At 46.0% G+C, this 15,047-nt stretch overlaps 1 protein-coding gene across 1 annotated transcript in view; it reads right to left on the reverse strand.

Annotated features, from left to right (window-relative positions):
• Positions 1 to 205: 205 nt before the first annotated feature.
• lrrc73 (leucine rich repeat containing 73) overlaps positions 206 to 15,047 on the reverse strand; it is a 201,741-nt gene continuing 186,899 nt past the window's right edge. The window contains exon 6 of the mRNA XM_041188565.1: positions 206 to 806. Coding sequence (XP_041044499.1) covers positions 736 to 806 — 71 coding nt within the window. The 3' untranslated portion in view covers positions 206 to 735. The remainder of the gene's footprint in view (positions 807 to 15,047) is intronic.

The raw sequence follows: 15,047 nt of genomic DNA on the forward strand, positions 1-15,047 counted from the left end.
CAGTGTCTGTGACTTCTGCAAAGTGGGAGATGAAAATGTGGGAGATGAAAGTAATAAGCTGTGTTACAGTGGGAAGGAATTGTTTTCCCTTCTTGTTATGGCACTTTGTTTTCTTATCACTCCTGGCTCATCCTAAGCAGGCAAAGAGCAAGAATTAGGAGCTTCCTTTCGCTAATATAGTTTAAAAAAATATTTACTCACAAGACATCATGGAATCAAAACTTTATTGAGCATTTCTGACTTGCTTATTTCAGAGACAGCACAGCTATCAGTCTGAGTAAAGACAACTAAGCTAAAGCCAGGCCCGTTATAATCTGTTTCATAGAGTCATTACAACACAGAGGAGCCCACTTGACTCATCAAGTTCAAGACATTCATTAACTAATGCATTAACAACTGCATTTACACAATGCCTTATCACATCAAAACTTGTCAGTGCTTTACACAGTTAATTACATTTTCAGTGTGATGACTTGTTATAAGACTAATTAAATGTAAATAACTTCTTAAATAAACTCAGAAACATAAAGTAGCATAATGTTACGTGATTGGAGGGTGCTTATTGAGTATTTGTAGGGTCACTGTCACATAGGGATTATAGCAATAAATGATCCAAGTGTTGAGAAACCAAATTCAGTAAATTCCAACGGCAGCACCCAAAGACATGGGTCAATGGCAGCGCAGTATAGCCCAAGTCAGTGGGTGTCCCGCAAGACATGGTTCATCAGTAGGCTGTCACATTTCTGTTTCTGCCAGCAAGGAATCTTCGAGTCCTGTTGACATGAGGATAGTCTGCGATCCTGAATCTGTCAAGAGAGAGGGTGCAGCAGTCAGAACCAAGTAAAACAGGACCTTAATCAAAATGGCACCTCTGACTTTTTGAAGAAGCTTGTTGTTTGAAGCAGCATGATGCTGGATAGGCTGCAAGCATTTCTCATGGCCATTGTGACAGAGTGAAGGATCAGCAATGGAGAGAGTAGGATACAGAGTGAAGGATCAGAGATAGAAAGAAGGTGAAACAGAGTGAAGGATCAGAAATAATGAGAGAGGGAAAAACAGAATGAATAATCAAATATAGAGAGGGTGAAACAGTGAAAGATCAGATGTAGGAAATAGAGATAAAGGGAACAACAGAGTGAAGGATTACAGGGAGAGAGGGAAAAACAGAGTGAAGGATCACAGATAAAGGGCAAAACAGAGTGAGGAATCACAGAGAGATAGAGGGTGAACCCAAGTGAAGGATTAGAGAGAGGGAGAGAGAAACAGTGAACGGTCAGAAATGGAGGGTGGGGGGGGTGGGGGGTGGAGAAACAGAGCGAAGGTTCAGATGTGGAACGAGGGAAAAAAGTGAAGGATTAGAGAGAGTGAGAAACAGAGTGAAGGATTAGAGATCAAGAAAGAGGGAGAAACAGAATGGAGGATTAGAGATCGAGGGAAAGGGGGGAAGAGTGAAGGTTCAGAAATGGAGAGAGAAACAATGAAGCATCAGACATAGAGAGGGAGAAACAGAGTGAAGGATCAGAAATCGAGAGAGAGAGTGAAGGATCAGTTATAGAGAGGGAGAACCAGAATGAAAGATCAGATGTAAAGAAAGAGGGTGAAATAAAGTGAAGATTCACAGATAGGAAGTGGGAAGAACCGTGAAGCATCAGAGATAGAGAGAGAAACAGAGTGAGGATCATTGATAGAACAGAATGAAGTATGAGAGAGAGAAAGAGTGTAGGATCAGAGATAGAGAACAAGAGAAAGAGAGTTTGAAGGTTCAGATGTGGAGAGGAAGGGCAAAACTGAGTTAATGATCAGAGTTAGAGGGTGATACAGAATGAAGATTCAGAGATAGACAGGGAAAGGAAGACAACATATGAAGCGTCAGAGATGGAGAGAGAGAGAGAGAGAGATGGAGAAACGGAAAAATCAGAGGTAGACAGAGAGGGAGAACAGCATTAAGGATCAGCGTTGGAGAGAGAGTGTGAAACATGTTGAAGGATCAGACAGCGGGAGAGATAGAAACAAAGTGAAGGATCAGAAATAGGGAAAGTGAGGGAGTAACAGAGTGAAGGATCAGAGATGGACAGAGAGGAAGAAAAAGTGTGAAGCATCAGAAATAGAGAGTGGGGGAGAAACAGAGTGATGGATAAAAGACAGATGGAGAGGGAGAAACAGTGACAGATCAGGGATAGATTGAGTTGGAGAAGCAGATTGAAGGATCAAAGAGCAAGAGAGAGGAAGAGTGAAAGGTTACAGAGATAGAGAGAAAAACAGAGTGAAGGATCAGATTGAGAGAGGGAGAAACAATGAAGCATTGGAGATAGAGAGGGAGAAACAGATTGAAAGATCGTATAGAAAGGGACAGATAGAGTGAAGGATCAGATGTAGAGAGAAAGGGAGAAACCATGTGAAAGATCAGAGACAGAAAGAGGGAGAAACAGAGCGAATATGAGAGAGAGAAACAGAGTGTATGATCAGAGATAGAGCACGAGAGAGAGTGAAGTTTCAGATGTAGTGAGGAGGAGGAAGAAACAGGGTGAATGATCAGGGAGATTGAGGGAGAAACAGAGTGATGATCAGAGATAGAGGGTGTTACAGAATGAAGGTTCAGAGATAGTCAGAGAGAGGAAGAAAACATGAAGCATCAGAGGTGGAGAGAGAGATAGAGAAACAGTGAAGAATCGGGGAAGAGGGAGAAGCAGAGTGAAGGATCAGAGACAGAAAGGAGTGAAGGATCAGTACAGAGAAAGAGGCAGAAACAGATTGGTGGATCAGAGATGGAGACGGAAACAGAGTCATGGATCAGAGATAGAGAGAGGAAGACAAAATGTGAAGCATCAGAGATAGAGGGCAGAATTTTCCCAAATTTTCACTAAGTAGTGGGTAGGTAAAACAATGTTTTCACGCTGTATCATTCCGAACCCGCCTCAATATTTACGCGCTCCTGGGAAACATGCCGTTTCCATGGCAGGCGGACTCTCATTTGCCCGCCCGTCATCACTCTGCCGCTGCTTCATGCCAGGCGCCAACAGAGCAATCCAGCTGGCCGGCGAGGATCTGGACCGGTCCTGTGCTGACATTGAGGTCGGCGCTGCTCTACCAAGTGAAGATCCAGCAGTGCAACATCCATCAGACAACCATTCTGTGAGTAATGTGTCGTCTTTCACAGGCCACTGCCAAGCAGTAATTATCTCCCCTTGCTTTCACAGGTACATCTGCCAAACAGCTGACAGAGTCCATGGACCAGGGCCTACAATCAAGTCCCGAAGAAATCTCTGGAGGCACCCTCCCTGAAGTCCCATCACAGTGCTCACCTATACCCTCTCCTAATGCAGACCTTGGTGGGACCTAGCTATAGAGTTGCCCCAGGATCACAATCTGGTGAGCACATCACACTATCTGATCCACTGCAGGCAGCGGCAGGGATTTCCCAGGTGTCCGCCACTTGAACAACTGCTGGAGACTAGAAATTTGCTGAGTCCAAGTCAGATGATGAGCCTGTGGATGTTCATGTCACAGTTGCTGGAGCTACAAAGGCAAGCTCAGGAACATCAGGAAGGGATGTCCATTGCATCCACAGATTGTGAGGCACGATGGAGGAGTCCATCCGCCTTCAATCTGAGGTGATAGTGCTGGCATGCCAATGCACCGAGGTCAACACTGATAGGATGGCGGCCGCCATGGAGACGTTGGTCCAGGACTTCGATCCTGCCCTGCTGCATGGGCTTAACTCCATCACTGCTGCCATAGATGGCCTCTAACACTGTATATGTGAGAGGGGTGCCGGGCAGCTCGATCTCACTCCAGCCATTCCTGCTCTTCAAGGAGCCAGTCTGGGGCCCGTAGGCACCCATAGGGAGGAGGATCCGCAGGTGCACAATCTGGACCCATCCATCCAGGTGACTCCGAGAGTGTCCAGCCCATCCGAGCCCCCCCTTCCTGTGACCTCAGCAGCTCTAGCTCCACAGGCCGAGGAGGGTGTCACTGCCACACAGAAGAACCCTGAAAGCAGGCCAGGGCTCTCCAAGTCTTGGCCCTCCAGAGGACACCCACCAAAGTCATCACAGACATCACATCTCTGCTGTGGATGGCCTGGGAGCACCAAGACATAGCGGCAGGGTTAGGACAGTTAAGGAAAATTAGTTGCACAGCCTGGGCACAGGTGTTAATCACTTGTACATGCTATTCACTATTGTTAATAAATTCCCAAGAATGTCTCCTTGCCCATGGCTGCATAGCTCCTTGTTCTGATGAGCAGTGTTCTTTTCATGCAGATGTGAAACCTTTCTGCACAATATAAAGGCAGGTGTCTCAGACCAGGGCCTCTTCCCTGTGCTCTGTGCAGCCTTCAGACCACAGTGACAGTCCAGCCTAACACTCCCTGGAAACATTACTGATGCCTGCACCTTGGAGGTGCTGGTCTTTGCTCCCAGAATGTAATGGGCAGGCACCACAGAGTTCTCGTATTCTCTCGGTGTGCTCTCACTGTGCTCTCAGTACCTTTAAGGAGGGGGCTGGCCCCCATCTCTTCAGCATCTGTGACCACTGAAGCTGTGCTCCAGCTCCTGAAGGGCTCAGGTGCTGAAGACGGACAAAGCATCAGATGCTTCTAAAGTTTCATGGCTGCGTCTGTATGATATGACCCTGATCACAGCATGCAAGCGAGGTACCCTCGGCCAGGCAGAAGTCAGACATCCTCAGAGGCCATGTGAAGATTTATGGAGTGTCCTCAATGCATGTCGTCATCGTCCTCCTGGAATCAAAAGACTATTAGGACCTCCACCTCCTCTCCAAGACAGGGGCATTCTCACAGAGGATATTCGCGCTGCCATAAGCCAGATTGGAGTCAAACATTCACAAAAGCAATGAAACAAATGTGAGGAGCTATGGGGTCACCTCACTGCATGTCACCACCATCCTCCACAAATCTAGCAGCTATGAGGGCCTCCCAAGTGCGTCTGCCTCGTCTTGCCAGTGCGAGGGCCTCATCATCGTCATCATCGCCTCCGAGGACCTCCTCAGCTTCATCCCCGTTGGCATCCTCCTCATTGGAGGAGACGTGCAGCTCCTCCACCTCCTCCTTAGCCAGCTCTCTCCCCATTGGAGTGCCAGATTGTAAAGGGCACAGCATATGACGACGATGCATGACATCCTCTGTGGACTGTATTGCAGGGCTCCACCAGACCGGTACAGACACTGGAACCTCATCTTCAGCATCTCGATAGTCTGCCCCATCAAGTTGCAAGCTGCAGCATGAGCCTCATTATACCGTCGCTCTGCTGCAGCCTGAGGCCACTGCACGGGTGTCATCAGCCACAGGCTCTGTGGATAGCCCTCCCCCCGAGGAGCCATCCCTGCAACCTTCGTGGACCCTGGAAGAGTCCAGGGTCTGTGACTAACTGAGGATGTAGGTGTCGTGCACACTCCCTGGAAACCGTGTGTACATCTGCAGGATGCATTTCTGGTGGTTGCACACCAGCTGCACATTCAGCGAATGGAAGCCCTTGCGGTTGATGTAGTCCACCATGTATTGCGATGGAGATCTGAGCACCACATGAGTACAGTCAATCACACCCTGCACCTGTGGGAAACCTGAGATCTGGGTGAGTCCAATCCTCTGTCCTGGCCCTGGGCAATATGCACAATGTTGTGTGCCCTCAAGAAAATGGCATCCATGACCTCATGGATGCGTTTTTTGGTGGAAGCTTGAGAGATCCCACAGAAATCACCTGTGGAACCCTGAAAGGAGCCACAGGCATAGAAATTGAGCGCTGTGGTCACTTTCACAACCACTGGCAGTGAATGCTCTCCATGTCCCCATGGTGCTAAATCCTGCAGTAAATGGCAGATGTGGGCGTCCAGTTCCTTAGACATGCGCAATCTTCAGCGACACAGGTTCTCAGTCATCTGCAGGAATGAAAGGTGGCATCTATAGACCCTGATGTCACTAGGCGTCGACCAGCTCACCGGCCCACTGTGGCTGTTGGGTGGCATGTGTGGGATCTCCAGCCGCCCCTTCTTCCTGACATTGCTGTTCCTGCCTCTGTGCAGCCAGGAGCCTCAGTCGCTCTCTCCTCCATCTTCTTCGCACTCTGTAGGCCATCAGGCATTCAGCTAGTTCACCAGACTCCATGATCCTGATGTACTCCTCCTGCAGGATGAAAGAGAAAGACACGTGGGTTAGCAAGGGTGTACTAAGAACATGTCCTGGTTAAATGTGACGGCCCCTTAACGCTTCCCAGAAAGTTCTGGCCACCACTTAAATAGCCAGAGATTAGTGCGTTGCATGGCTGCCCTGTTAGCTTGAACCATGGGGGAGACTGGTCCAAACTGGGATGCTGATATTGCAAGTGGCTGTGAGTGCATCCAGCAGTGACTGCTTCATGGCCAGCTTTAGCGAGGAGATTGTACAACGTGTGCAGTCCAACTGCTCTGCAGTCCACTGAAGTGCTCGTGAATTTGCAGCCTGTGCCTGGGTAGGGGGAAGCTCTGCAGAATTTTGTGGCACTTTAATGCATACTCATTGCTTGAGTGGGCAGCTAAACTAGGAGCCCGACCCCAATCATATCAATGTGGCTGCACCTGAACTGTTTGAGTTGCAGAGGAATGGTCACTTTCTACAGGTTTCCCGAATGAGTGGCCACTTCTCCATCCACCCTACCCGCCCAGCCTGATTTCTTGTGCACTATATTCAACAACAGGGCTGCCCTTGCCCACCCACCCCATCACCAGTCACCTCAGAAGCAGGGCTGCCCTTAACCACCACCGCCTCTCTCCACCAGTCGCCTCAATGGCAAGGCTGCACTTGCAGCCTGATCCCCATCACCCTCATAAGTCGCTTCATAGACAGGGGGACACTTGCCCCCTGCTTCCCCTTACCTTCAAAAGTCACCTCCGAGGCAGGGCTGCACTAAATCCTGACCATCCCCCCCAACCCACCCAACCAGTGCCCCTGAAGTCTGCAAATCAACAGGCAACCCTAGCGAACTCTGCAGTACATTGCAGTGCACTCACCTCCAGTTCACCTAAAGTACAGGCCGCCAAGTGCACATCATTCATGTGCTGTTCTGAAACATGATGTGGATGGATGGTGCAGTGGGAGTGCAAAAGCCTGGCGGGATGACCTGATAATAATATGCTGTGTATAACAATAAGGTTCCTGCTGACAATGGCGGTAAACGTGGCCCGCCATTGGTGGGTTGAGCGTACAATCGCGATCTGCCTCCCCGCCGTTGTGAAACCGATTGCACCATATTGTCCCCTCACACCACCTATCACGCTTACCACCAACGGGCAAAATTCCACCCAGAGAGAAGGAGAAACAGAATGATGGATCAGGGATAGATTGTGTTGGAGAAGCAGAGTGAAGGATAAGGGATAAAGAGGAAAAATAGAGGGAAGGATTAGAGAGAGAGAGAAATAGTGAAGGATCAGACACAGAAAGAGGCAGAAACAGAGTTAAGGATCATAGGTTTACCCGACTGATTCCTGGGATGGCGGGACTGACATATGAGGAGAGATTAAGTTGATTAGGATTATATTTGCTGGAGTTCAGAAGAATGAGGGAGGATCTTATAGAAATCTATAAAATTCTAACAGGACTAGACAGGGTAGATGCAGGAAAGATGTTCCCAATAGTGGGGGAGTCCAGAACCAGGGGTCACAGTCTGAGGATACGGGGTAGACCATTTAGGACTGAGATGAGGAGAAATTTCTTCACCCAGAGAGTGGTGAGCCTGTGGAATTCATTGCCACAGAAAGTCGTTGAGGCCAAAACATTGTATGTTTTCAAGAAGGTGTTAGATATAGCGCTTGGGGCGAAAGGGATCAAAGGGTATGGGGAGAAAGCGGGAGCAGGCTATTGAGTTGGATGTTCAGCCTTGGTCATAATGAATGGCGGAGCAGGCTCAAAGGGCCGAATGGCCTACTCCTGCTCCTGATTTCTATGCTTCTATAGTTAAAGAGGGAATGCGAAACAGAGCAAAGTATCAGAGGGAGAGGGAGAAACAGAGAGAAGGATTAGAGAGAGAGGGAGAAACAGAGAGAAGGATCAGAGATGGTTAGAGAGGGATCAGTGAAGGATCAGATTGTAGAGAGGGAAGGACAATGAAGCATTGGAGAGAGAGGGAGAAACAGTGTGATGGATCAGAGATAGAGGGAGAAACAGAATGAAGGATCAGATATAGAGAGGGAGAAAGAGAGCGAAGGATGAAAGATAGATAGAAAGAGAGAGAAACAGAGCAAAGGATCAGATGTGGAGAAAGCGGGTGAAATAGAATGAAGGATCTGAGGTAGAGTGAGGGAGAAACTGAGCAAAGGTTCAAGATAGAGAGCTAGAGAAATAGATTGACGGATCAGAGATCAAGAAAGAAGGAGAAACAGAGAGAATGATTAGAGAGAGTGGGAGAAGCAGAGTGAAGGATCAGAGATAGAGAGAGAAGCAGAGTGAAAGGCTAAATATATAGAGAGAGAAACCAAGAAGGATCAGATGTAGAGAAAGAGGGAGAAATAGAGTGAAAGATCAGAGATTGAGAGAGGGAGGAACAAAGAAGTGTTGGAGATAGAGAGAGAGGCAGAACCAGAGTGAATGATCAGATATAGAGAGAGGGAGATCCAGGGTGAAGGTTCAGAGATAGAGAGAAGGGTGGAAACCATGTGAAGGATCAGATATGGAGGGAGAAACAGGGTGAAGAATCAGATATAGAGAAAGAGGCAGAAACAGAGTGAAAGATCAGAGAGGGATTGAGAGGGAGCAGAGTGAAGGTCAGGAATCACAGGCACTACAGAGTGAAGGTTCAGAGTTAGAAAGAGAATGAGAATAAGCGTAAAGCATCAGAGATAGAGAGAGAGGGAGAAACAGAGTGAAGGATCTGAATGAGAGAGAGAAGAACAATGAAGCATTGGAGAGAGAGAGAGAGAGATAGAGGCAGAGACTGAGCAAAGATAGAGAGAGAACAAGAGTGAAGGATCAGATGTAGAGAGAGGGAGAAACAGAGTGAAGGATCTGAATGAGAGAGGGAAGAACAATGAAGCATTGGAGAGAGACAGATAGAGGCAGAGACTGAGCAGAGATAGAGAGAACAAGAGTGAAGGATCAGATGTAGAGAGGGAGAAACTGAGTGAAGGATCAGTTATAGAGAGGGAGAAACAACGTGATGGATAGTGCTAGAGAGAGAAAAAGAGAGTGAAGAATCAGAAATCGAAAGAGGGAGATACAGAATGAAGGATTAAGATGAGGGGAGAGAGAGGGCGAAGGATCAGAGATAGAGAGGGAGAGAGAAACAGTGAAAGATCAGAAATCCAGAAAAAGGGAGAAACAGATTGAAGGATCAGAGAGAGGGGCAGAAACAGAGTGAAGGATCAGAGAGAGATTGGGAGGGAGAAATAGAATGAAGATCAGACATCGAGGGTGATACAGAGTGAAGGTTAGAAAGAGAGAGGAAAAAGTATGAAGCATCAGAGATAAAGAGAGGGAGAAACAGTGATGGATCAAGATAGGGAGGGAGAGAGGGAGGAACAATGAAGGATTAGAGATAGAGAGAGAAAGAGAGTGAAGGGACAGGTTTAGAGAGAAGGGGAGAAACAGAGGGAAGGATCACAGAGGGAGAGGGAGGAACAGAGGGAGGGATCACAGATGGAGAGAGAGGGAGAAAGAGAGGGTGGGATCACAGAGAGAGGGAGTGATGGATCATTGATAAAGAGCGAAACAGAGTGAAGAATCACATGAGGAGTGAGGGTGAAACATACTAAGGATCAGGTGCAGAGAAAGAAGCAGAAACAATGTGAAAGGTCATAGATAGAGAGGGAGTGTGAAACAGAGTGAAGGATTAGAGAGCAGTAGAGAGAGAGAGAGACAGAGCGAAGGATCAGATAGACAGAGGGTGAAGCATCAGAGATAGAGAAAAAGAGGGAGGGGGAGGGACAGAGTGAAGAATCAGGGATAGATTGAACAGGAGAAGCAGAGTGAAGGATCAGAGATGGAGAGAGAGAGAAACACAGTGAAGGATCAGAGATCGAGAAAGATGGAGAAACAAAGTGAAGGATTAGAGAGAGCAAGAAACAGATTGTAGGATTGAAGATAGAGAGAGAGAGAGATTCAAGTTTCAGATGTAGAAAGAGGGAGAGAAACAGTGAAGGATCAGAGAGAGATTGAGAGGAAGAAACAGAGTGAAGATCAGGGACATAGGTCGATACAGAATGAAGGTTCAGAGATATACAGGAAGAAGGAGAGGAGGTGTGAAGCATCAGAGATGGAAAGACAGGGAGAAAAAGAGTGATCAATTAGAGATAGAGGCAGGAGGGGAAACAGAACGAAGAATCAGAGATAGAGGAAGAGGGGGAAGCTGAAGGATCCAATATAGATTGAGTGGGAGAAGCAGAGTGAAGAATCAAAGACAGAGAGAGAGAGAGAATGAAGGATTGAGATAGAGGGAGAGAAATAGAATGAAGGATCAGAGTTACAGAGAGAAAGAAGTAGAGTGACAGATTAGAAAAAGAGAGTGAAACAGAGTGAAGGATCAGATACAGAGAAAGAGGCAGAAACAGAGTGAAAGATCATAGAGAGGGATTATGAAATGGAGTGAAGGATTAGAGAGAGAGAGCAAGAAACATTGTAGGATCAGAGATAGAGAGAGAATGGACGTTCAGATGTAGAGAGAGGTGGAGAAACAGTGAAGGATCAGAGATAGATTGACAGGGAGAAACAGAGTGAAGATCAGAAATAGTGGGTGATACAGAGTGAAGATTCAGAGATAGAGAGAGGGAGTAAACATGTGAAGCATCAGAGATGGAGAGAGAGAGAAAGAAGAAGAGTAATGGATCAGATGGAGAAAGATGGAGAAACACAGTGAAGGGTTAGAAAAAGCAGGAGAAGCACAGTGAAGGATTAGAGAGAGAGAGCAAAAAACAGTGTAGGATTGGAGGTAGACAGAGGGAGAAAAAGAGAGCATGAAGGTTCAGATGTAGAGAGGTGGAGAAAAAGAATAAAAGATCAGAGGGATTGTTTCTCCCTCTCAGAGTGAAGGTCAGAGATAGAGGGTAATACAGAATAAAGGTTCAGTGATAGAGAGAGGGAGTAAACGTGTGCAGCATCAGAGATGGAGAGAGAGAAAGAAAAAGAGTAATGGATCAGATGGAGAAAGAGGAAGAAACATAGTGAAGGATAGACACAGAGAAAAATGCAGAAATAGAGTGAAGGATCATAGTTAGAGAGGGATTGTGAAACAGAGTGAAGGATTAGAGAGGAGTGATAAAAACAGAGTAATGGATCAGAGATAGACAGAGAGAGGGAGAAAAAATGTGATGCAGAGGGAGTGGGAGAAACAGAATTAAGGATTAGAGATAGAGAAAGAGAAACAGAGTGAAGGATCAGAGATAGAGAGGGAGAAACAGAGTGAAGGATCAGAGATAGAGAGGGAGAAACAGAGTGAAGGATCAGAGATCAATGAAGAAGGAAAAACAGGGTGAAGGATCAGAGATCAATGAAGAAGGAAAAACAGAGTGAAGGATCAGAGACAGGGGGAGAAACAGAGTGAAGGATCAGATACAGAGAAACAGGCAGAAACAAAGTGAAAGTGAGATATAGAGAGGGAGCAGAGTGAAGGATCAGAGAGAGATTGAGAGTGAGAAACAGAGTGAAGATCAGAGAGAGGGAGATACAGAGTGAAAGTTCAGAGATTTTTTTTATTTGTTCAGGGGTCGTGGGCGTCATTGTGGAAAGCATTTATTGCCCATCCCTAAGTGCCCTTGTTCAGAAATCATTTAAGAGTCAACCACATTGCTGTGGGTCTGGAGTCACATGTAGGCCAGACTAGGTAAGGACGACAGATTTCCTCCCCTAAAGGACATTAGTGAACCAGATTTTTTTTTTAAAAAGGAGAAACAGAGTGAAGGATCAGAGATCGACGAAGAGGGAAATACAAAGATGGAGATACAGAGTAAAGGCTTAGAGAGAGAGGGAGAAATAAAGTGAAGGATCAGACTTAGATAGTGAGAGAGAAAAACAGAGTGCAGAATCAAAGAGAGTCGGAGAAAGCGAGTGAAGGATCAGAGAAAGAGGGAGAAACAGAGTGAAGGATTGGAGATAGGGAAAGACGATGAAGAGTCAGATGTAGACAAAGAGGGAGAAATAGAGTGCAGGATGAGAGACAGAGGGAGAAACAGTGAAGCATCAGAGATAGAGTGAGAGGAAGAAACAGAATGAAGGATCAAAGATAGAGAAAGAAAAGCAGAGTGAAGGATCACATGTAGAGAAAGTGGGAGAAATAGATTGAAGCATCAGAGATTGAGAGAGGGAGAAACAATGAAGCAGTGGAGATAAAGAGAGGGAGAAACAGAGTGGAGGATCAGATGTAGAGAAAGAGGGAGAAATAGATTGAAGCATCAGAGATTGAGAGAGGGAGAAACAATGAAGCAGTGGAGATAGAGAGAGGGAGAAACAGAGTGGAGGATCAGATGTAGAGAGGGAGAAAGAGAACGAAGGATCAAATGCAGAGAAAACAGGAGAAATAAAGTGAAGGATGAAAGATTGAGAGAGGGAGGAAAAATGAAGCATTGGAGATAGAGAGTTAGAGAGAAGCAGAGTGAATGAGCAGAGATGGAGGGAAAACCAGAGTGAAGGATCAGAGATAGAGAGGGTGAAACAGAGTGAAGATCAGAGATAGAGAGGGTGAAACAGAGTGAAGATCAGAGATAGAGAGGGTGATACAGAGTGAAGGATCAGAGATGGAGAGGGTGAAACAGAGTGAAGATCAGAGACAGAGGGCAATGAAGAGTGAGGGTTCTGAGATAGACAAAGAGAGGGAGATAAAGTGTGAAGCATCAGAGATAGAGAGAGAGGGAAAAACAGAGTAAAGGATCAGATATGGAGAGAGTAAGACACAGTATGAAGGATCAGTGATAGAGAGAGAAGCAGAGCGAAGGATCAGTAATAGGGAAGGAGAAAGAGAGTGAAGGATCAGATGTAGAGAAAGAGGGAGAAATAGTGTGGAGGATCAGGGATTGAGAGAGGGAGGAACAATGATGCACTGGAGATAGAGAGTGGTGGGGGGGGGAACAGAGTAAATGAGCAGAGATTGAGGGAGAACCAGAGTGATGGATCAGATGTAGAGAGAGGGAGAAACAGAGTGAAGAATCAGATACAGACAAAAAGGCAGAAATGGAATGAAGGATCAGAGAGGTTGAGAGGAAGAAACAGAGTGAAGGTCAGAGATAGAGGGCAATGCAAAGTGAAGGTCTCGAGATAGACAAAGAGAGGGAGAAAAAGTGTGAAGGACAGGGATGGGGAGAGAGCAAGCAACAGAGTGAAGGATCAGAGATAGAGTGAGAAAAACAGGGTGAAGGATCAGATGTAGAAAAAGAGGGAGGAATAGAGTGGAGGATCAGGGATTGAAAGAGTGAGGAACAATGATGCATTGGAGATAGAGAGATGGAGAAACAGAGTTAATGAGCAGAGGTAGAGGGAGAACCAGAGTGAAGGATCAGATATAGAGAGGGACACACTGGGCGAAGGGTCAGATGTAGAGAGGGAGCAACAGAGTGAAGAATCAGAGATTGAGGGGGTGATACAGAGTGAAGGATCAGAAATGGAATGCAGGGGAGAAAAAGCGTGAAGCATCTGAGACAGAGAGAGAGAAAAAAACAGAGTGAAGGATCACGGATACAGAGAGAGGGAGAAACAGATGGGGATATCACAGATGGAGAGAGAGGGAGAAAAAGAGGGAGGGAATCACAGATCGAGAGTGCCAGGCTGTCCAAATCCCAAAGGGAAACTTGGCCAGGCTATCGCAACGATTTTTCAATTTGCATTTATTACGAAAGGTTCTGTACATTGAAGTCAGAAGTAAAGAGTCCGCTACCACCTTTGGAGATTTTAAGGATTAAATTTAAACATGTTTTAATGAAAGAAAAGAAAAAAATTAACACACACAAGATTGCACATTGACTTTGTGTGCCCAAACTTATTACAATGGAAACATTTAAGCCTTCTACCCTCTGCACCTACCTCTATCTCTGATCCTTCACTCTGTTGCTTGCTCTCTCCCCATCCCTGTCCTTCACACTTTTTCCCCCTCTCTTTGTCTATCTCAAGACCTTCACTCTGCATTGCCCTCTATCCTGAGGAGAAATTTCTTGAGAATTTCCACCTGCCCCTTTTCTTCCCTGAGTACCTGCCTTCCTTTCAACTTCCCACTCTATCCTTCTTGGATTTAAAAGGGTGACAAAAAAAGGGTTTGATCTATGGACTAGCCCATAATCATCAGCTGTCTCTGCTGCCTGCCTAACTGTTTTATCCTTCCATTCTTCTACATGAGTTTTAACTCCTGAAGGAAGTGAATCTTTAAATTCTTCCAAACGAATTACTTATCTAAGGGCTGCATATGTTGTCTCTACTTTTAATGCCCATATCCATCAGTCAAAATTACTTTGTTTTACTCTCGAGCTTGAAAAGGGCATGGAAAGCGGCGAGGACTTCAGTTTGAGAAGGGCGCAGAGAACGAGAGAGACTTCAGTTTTAAATGGGCGCAGAGAGTGGAGGGACTTTAGTTTAGGTGCCTTGTGGGAGTCAGGGCACAGCAGAGCGGAGTGGACCAGCAGGAGGCATTGGGAGCCGAGCAGCTGTTTCACTGTTTCAGCTGCTGTGAGGCTGCAGTCTGGGGAAAAGGAGAAAAGCAACTGTGATGTCACAGGAAGTGATTGGCCGATAAGTGCTCAGTCTAAGGGACAGTGTGTGAGAAACCAGCTTAGGACAGGCAAGTTCAGGCAGATTTATAAATAAAAAGAACTAAACTTTAAAATAATAAACCAAAATTTGAAAACATTAAAATTAAAATCAAACAATAAAGATAAAAAAGTAATTTAAACAAACATCTAAAACGCACACCTTGTAGTTAAGAAGCATATAACCTTGAGTTGTCAGTGGTACTAGCATTCAATAAACACAGTAAATTGTAGCATACATAGGAAGAAAGTAATTAAAATAAATTAACTAAGTAACCTAAGTTAGAATGACAGGATAGGTGTTATGTTGCAGCTGTGAGATGTGGAAGCTTTTGGATGCC

This window comes from Carcharodon carcharias, chromosome 5, assembly GCF_017639515.1.
Source record: "Carcharodon carcharias isolate sCarCar2 chromosome 5, sCarCar2.pri, whole genome shotgun sequence".
NCBI classification, from domain to species: domain Eukaryota; kingdom Metazoa; phylum Chordata; class Chondrichthyes; order Lamniformes; family Lamnidae; genus Carcharodon; species Carcharodon carcharias.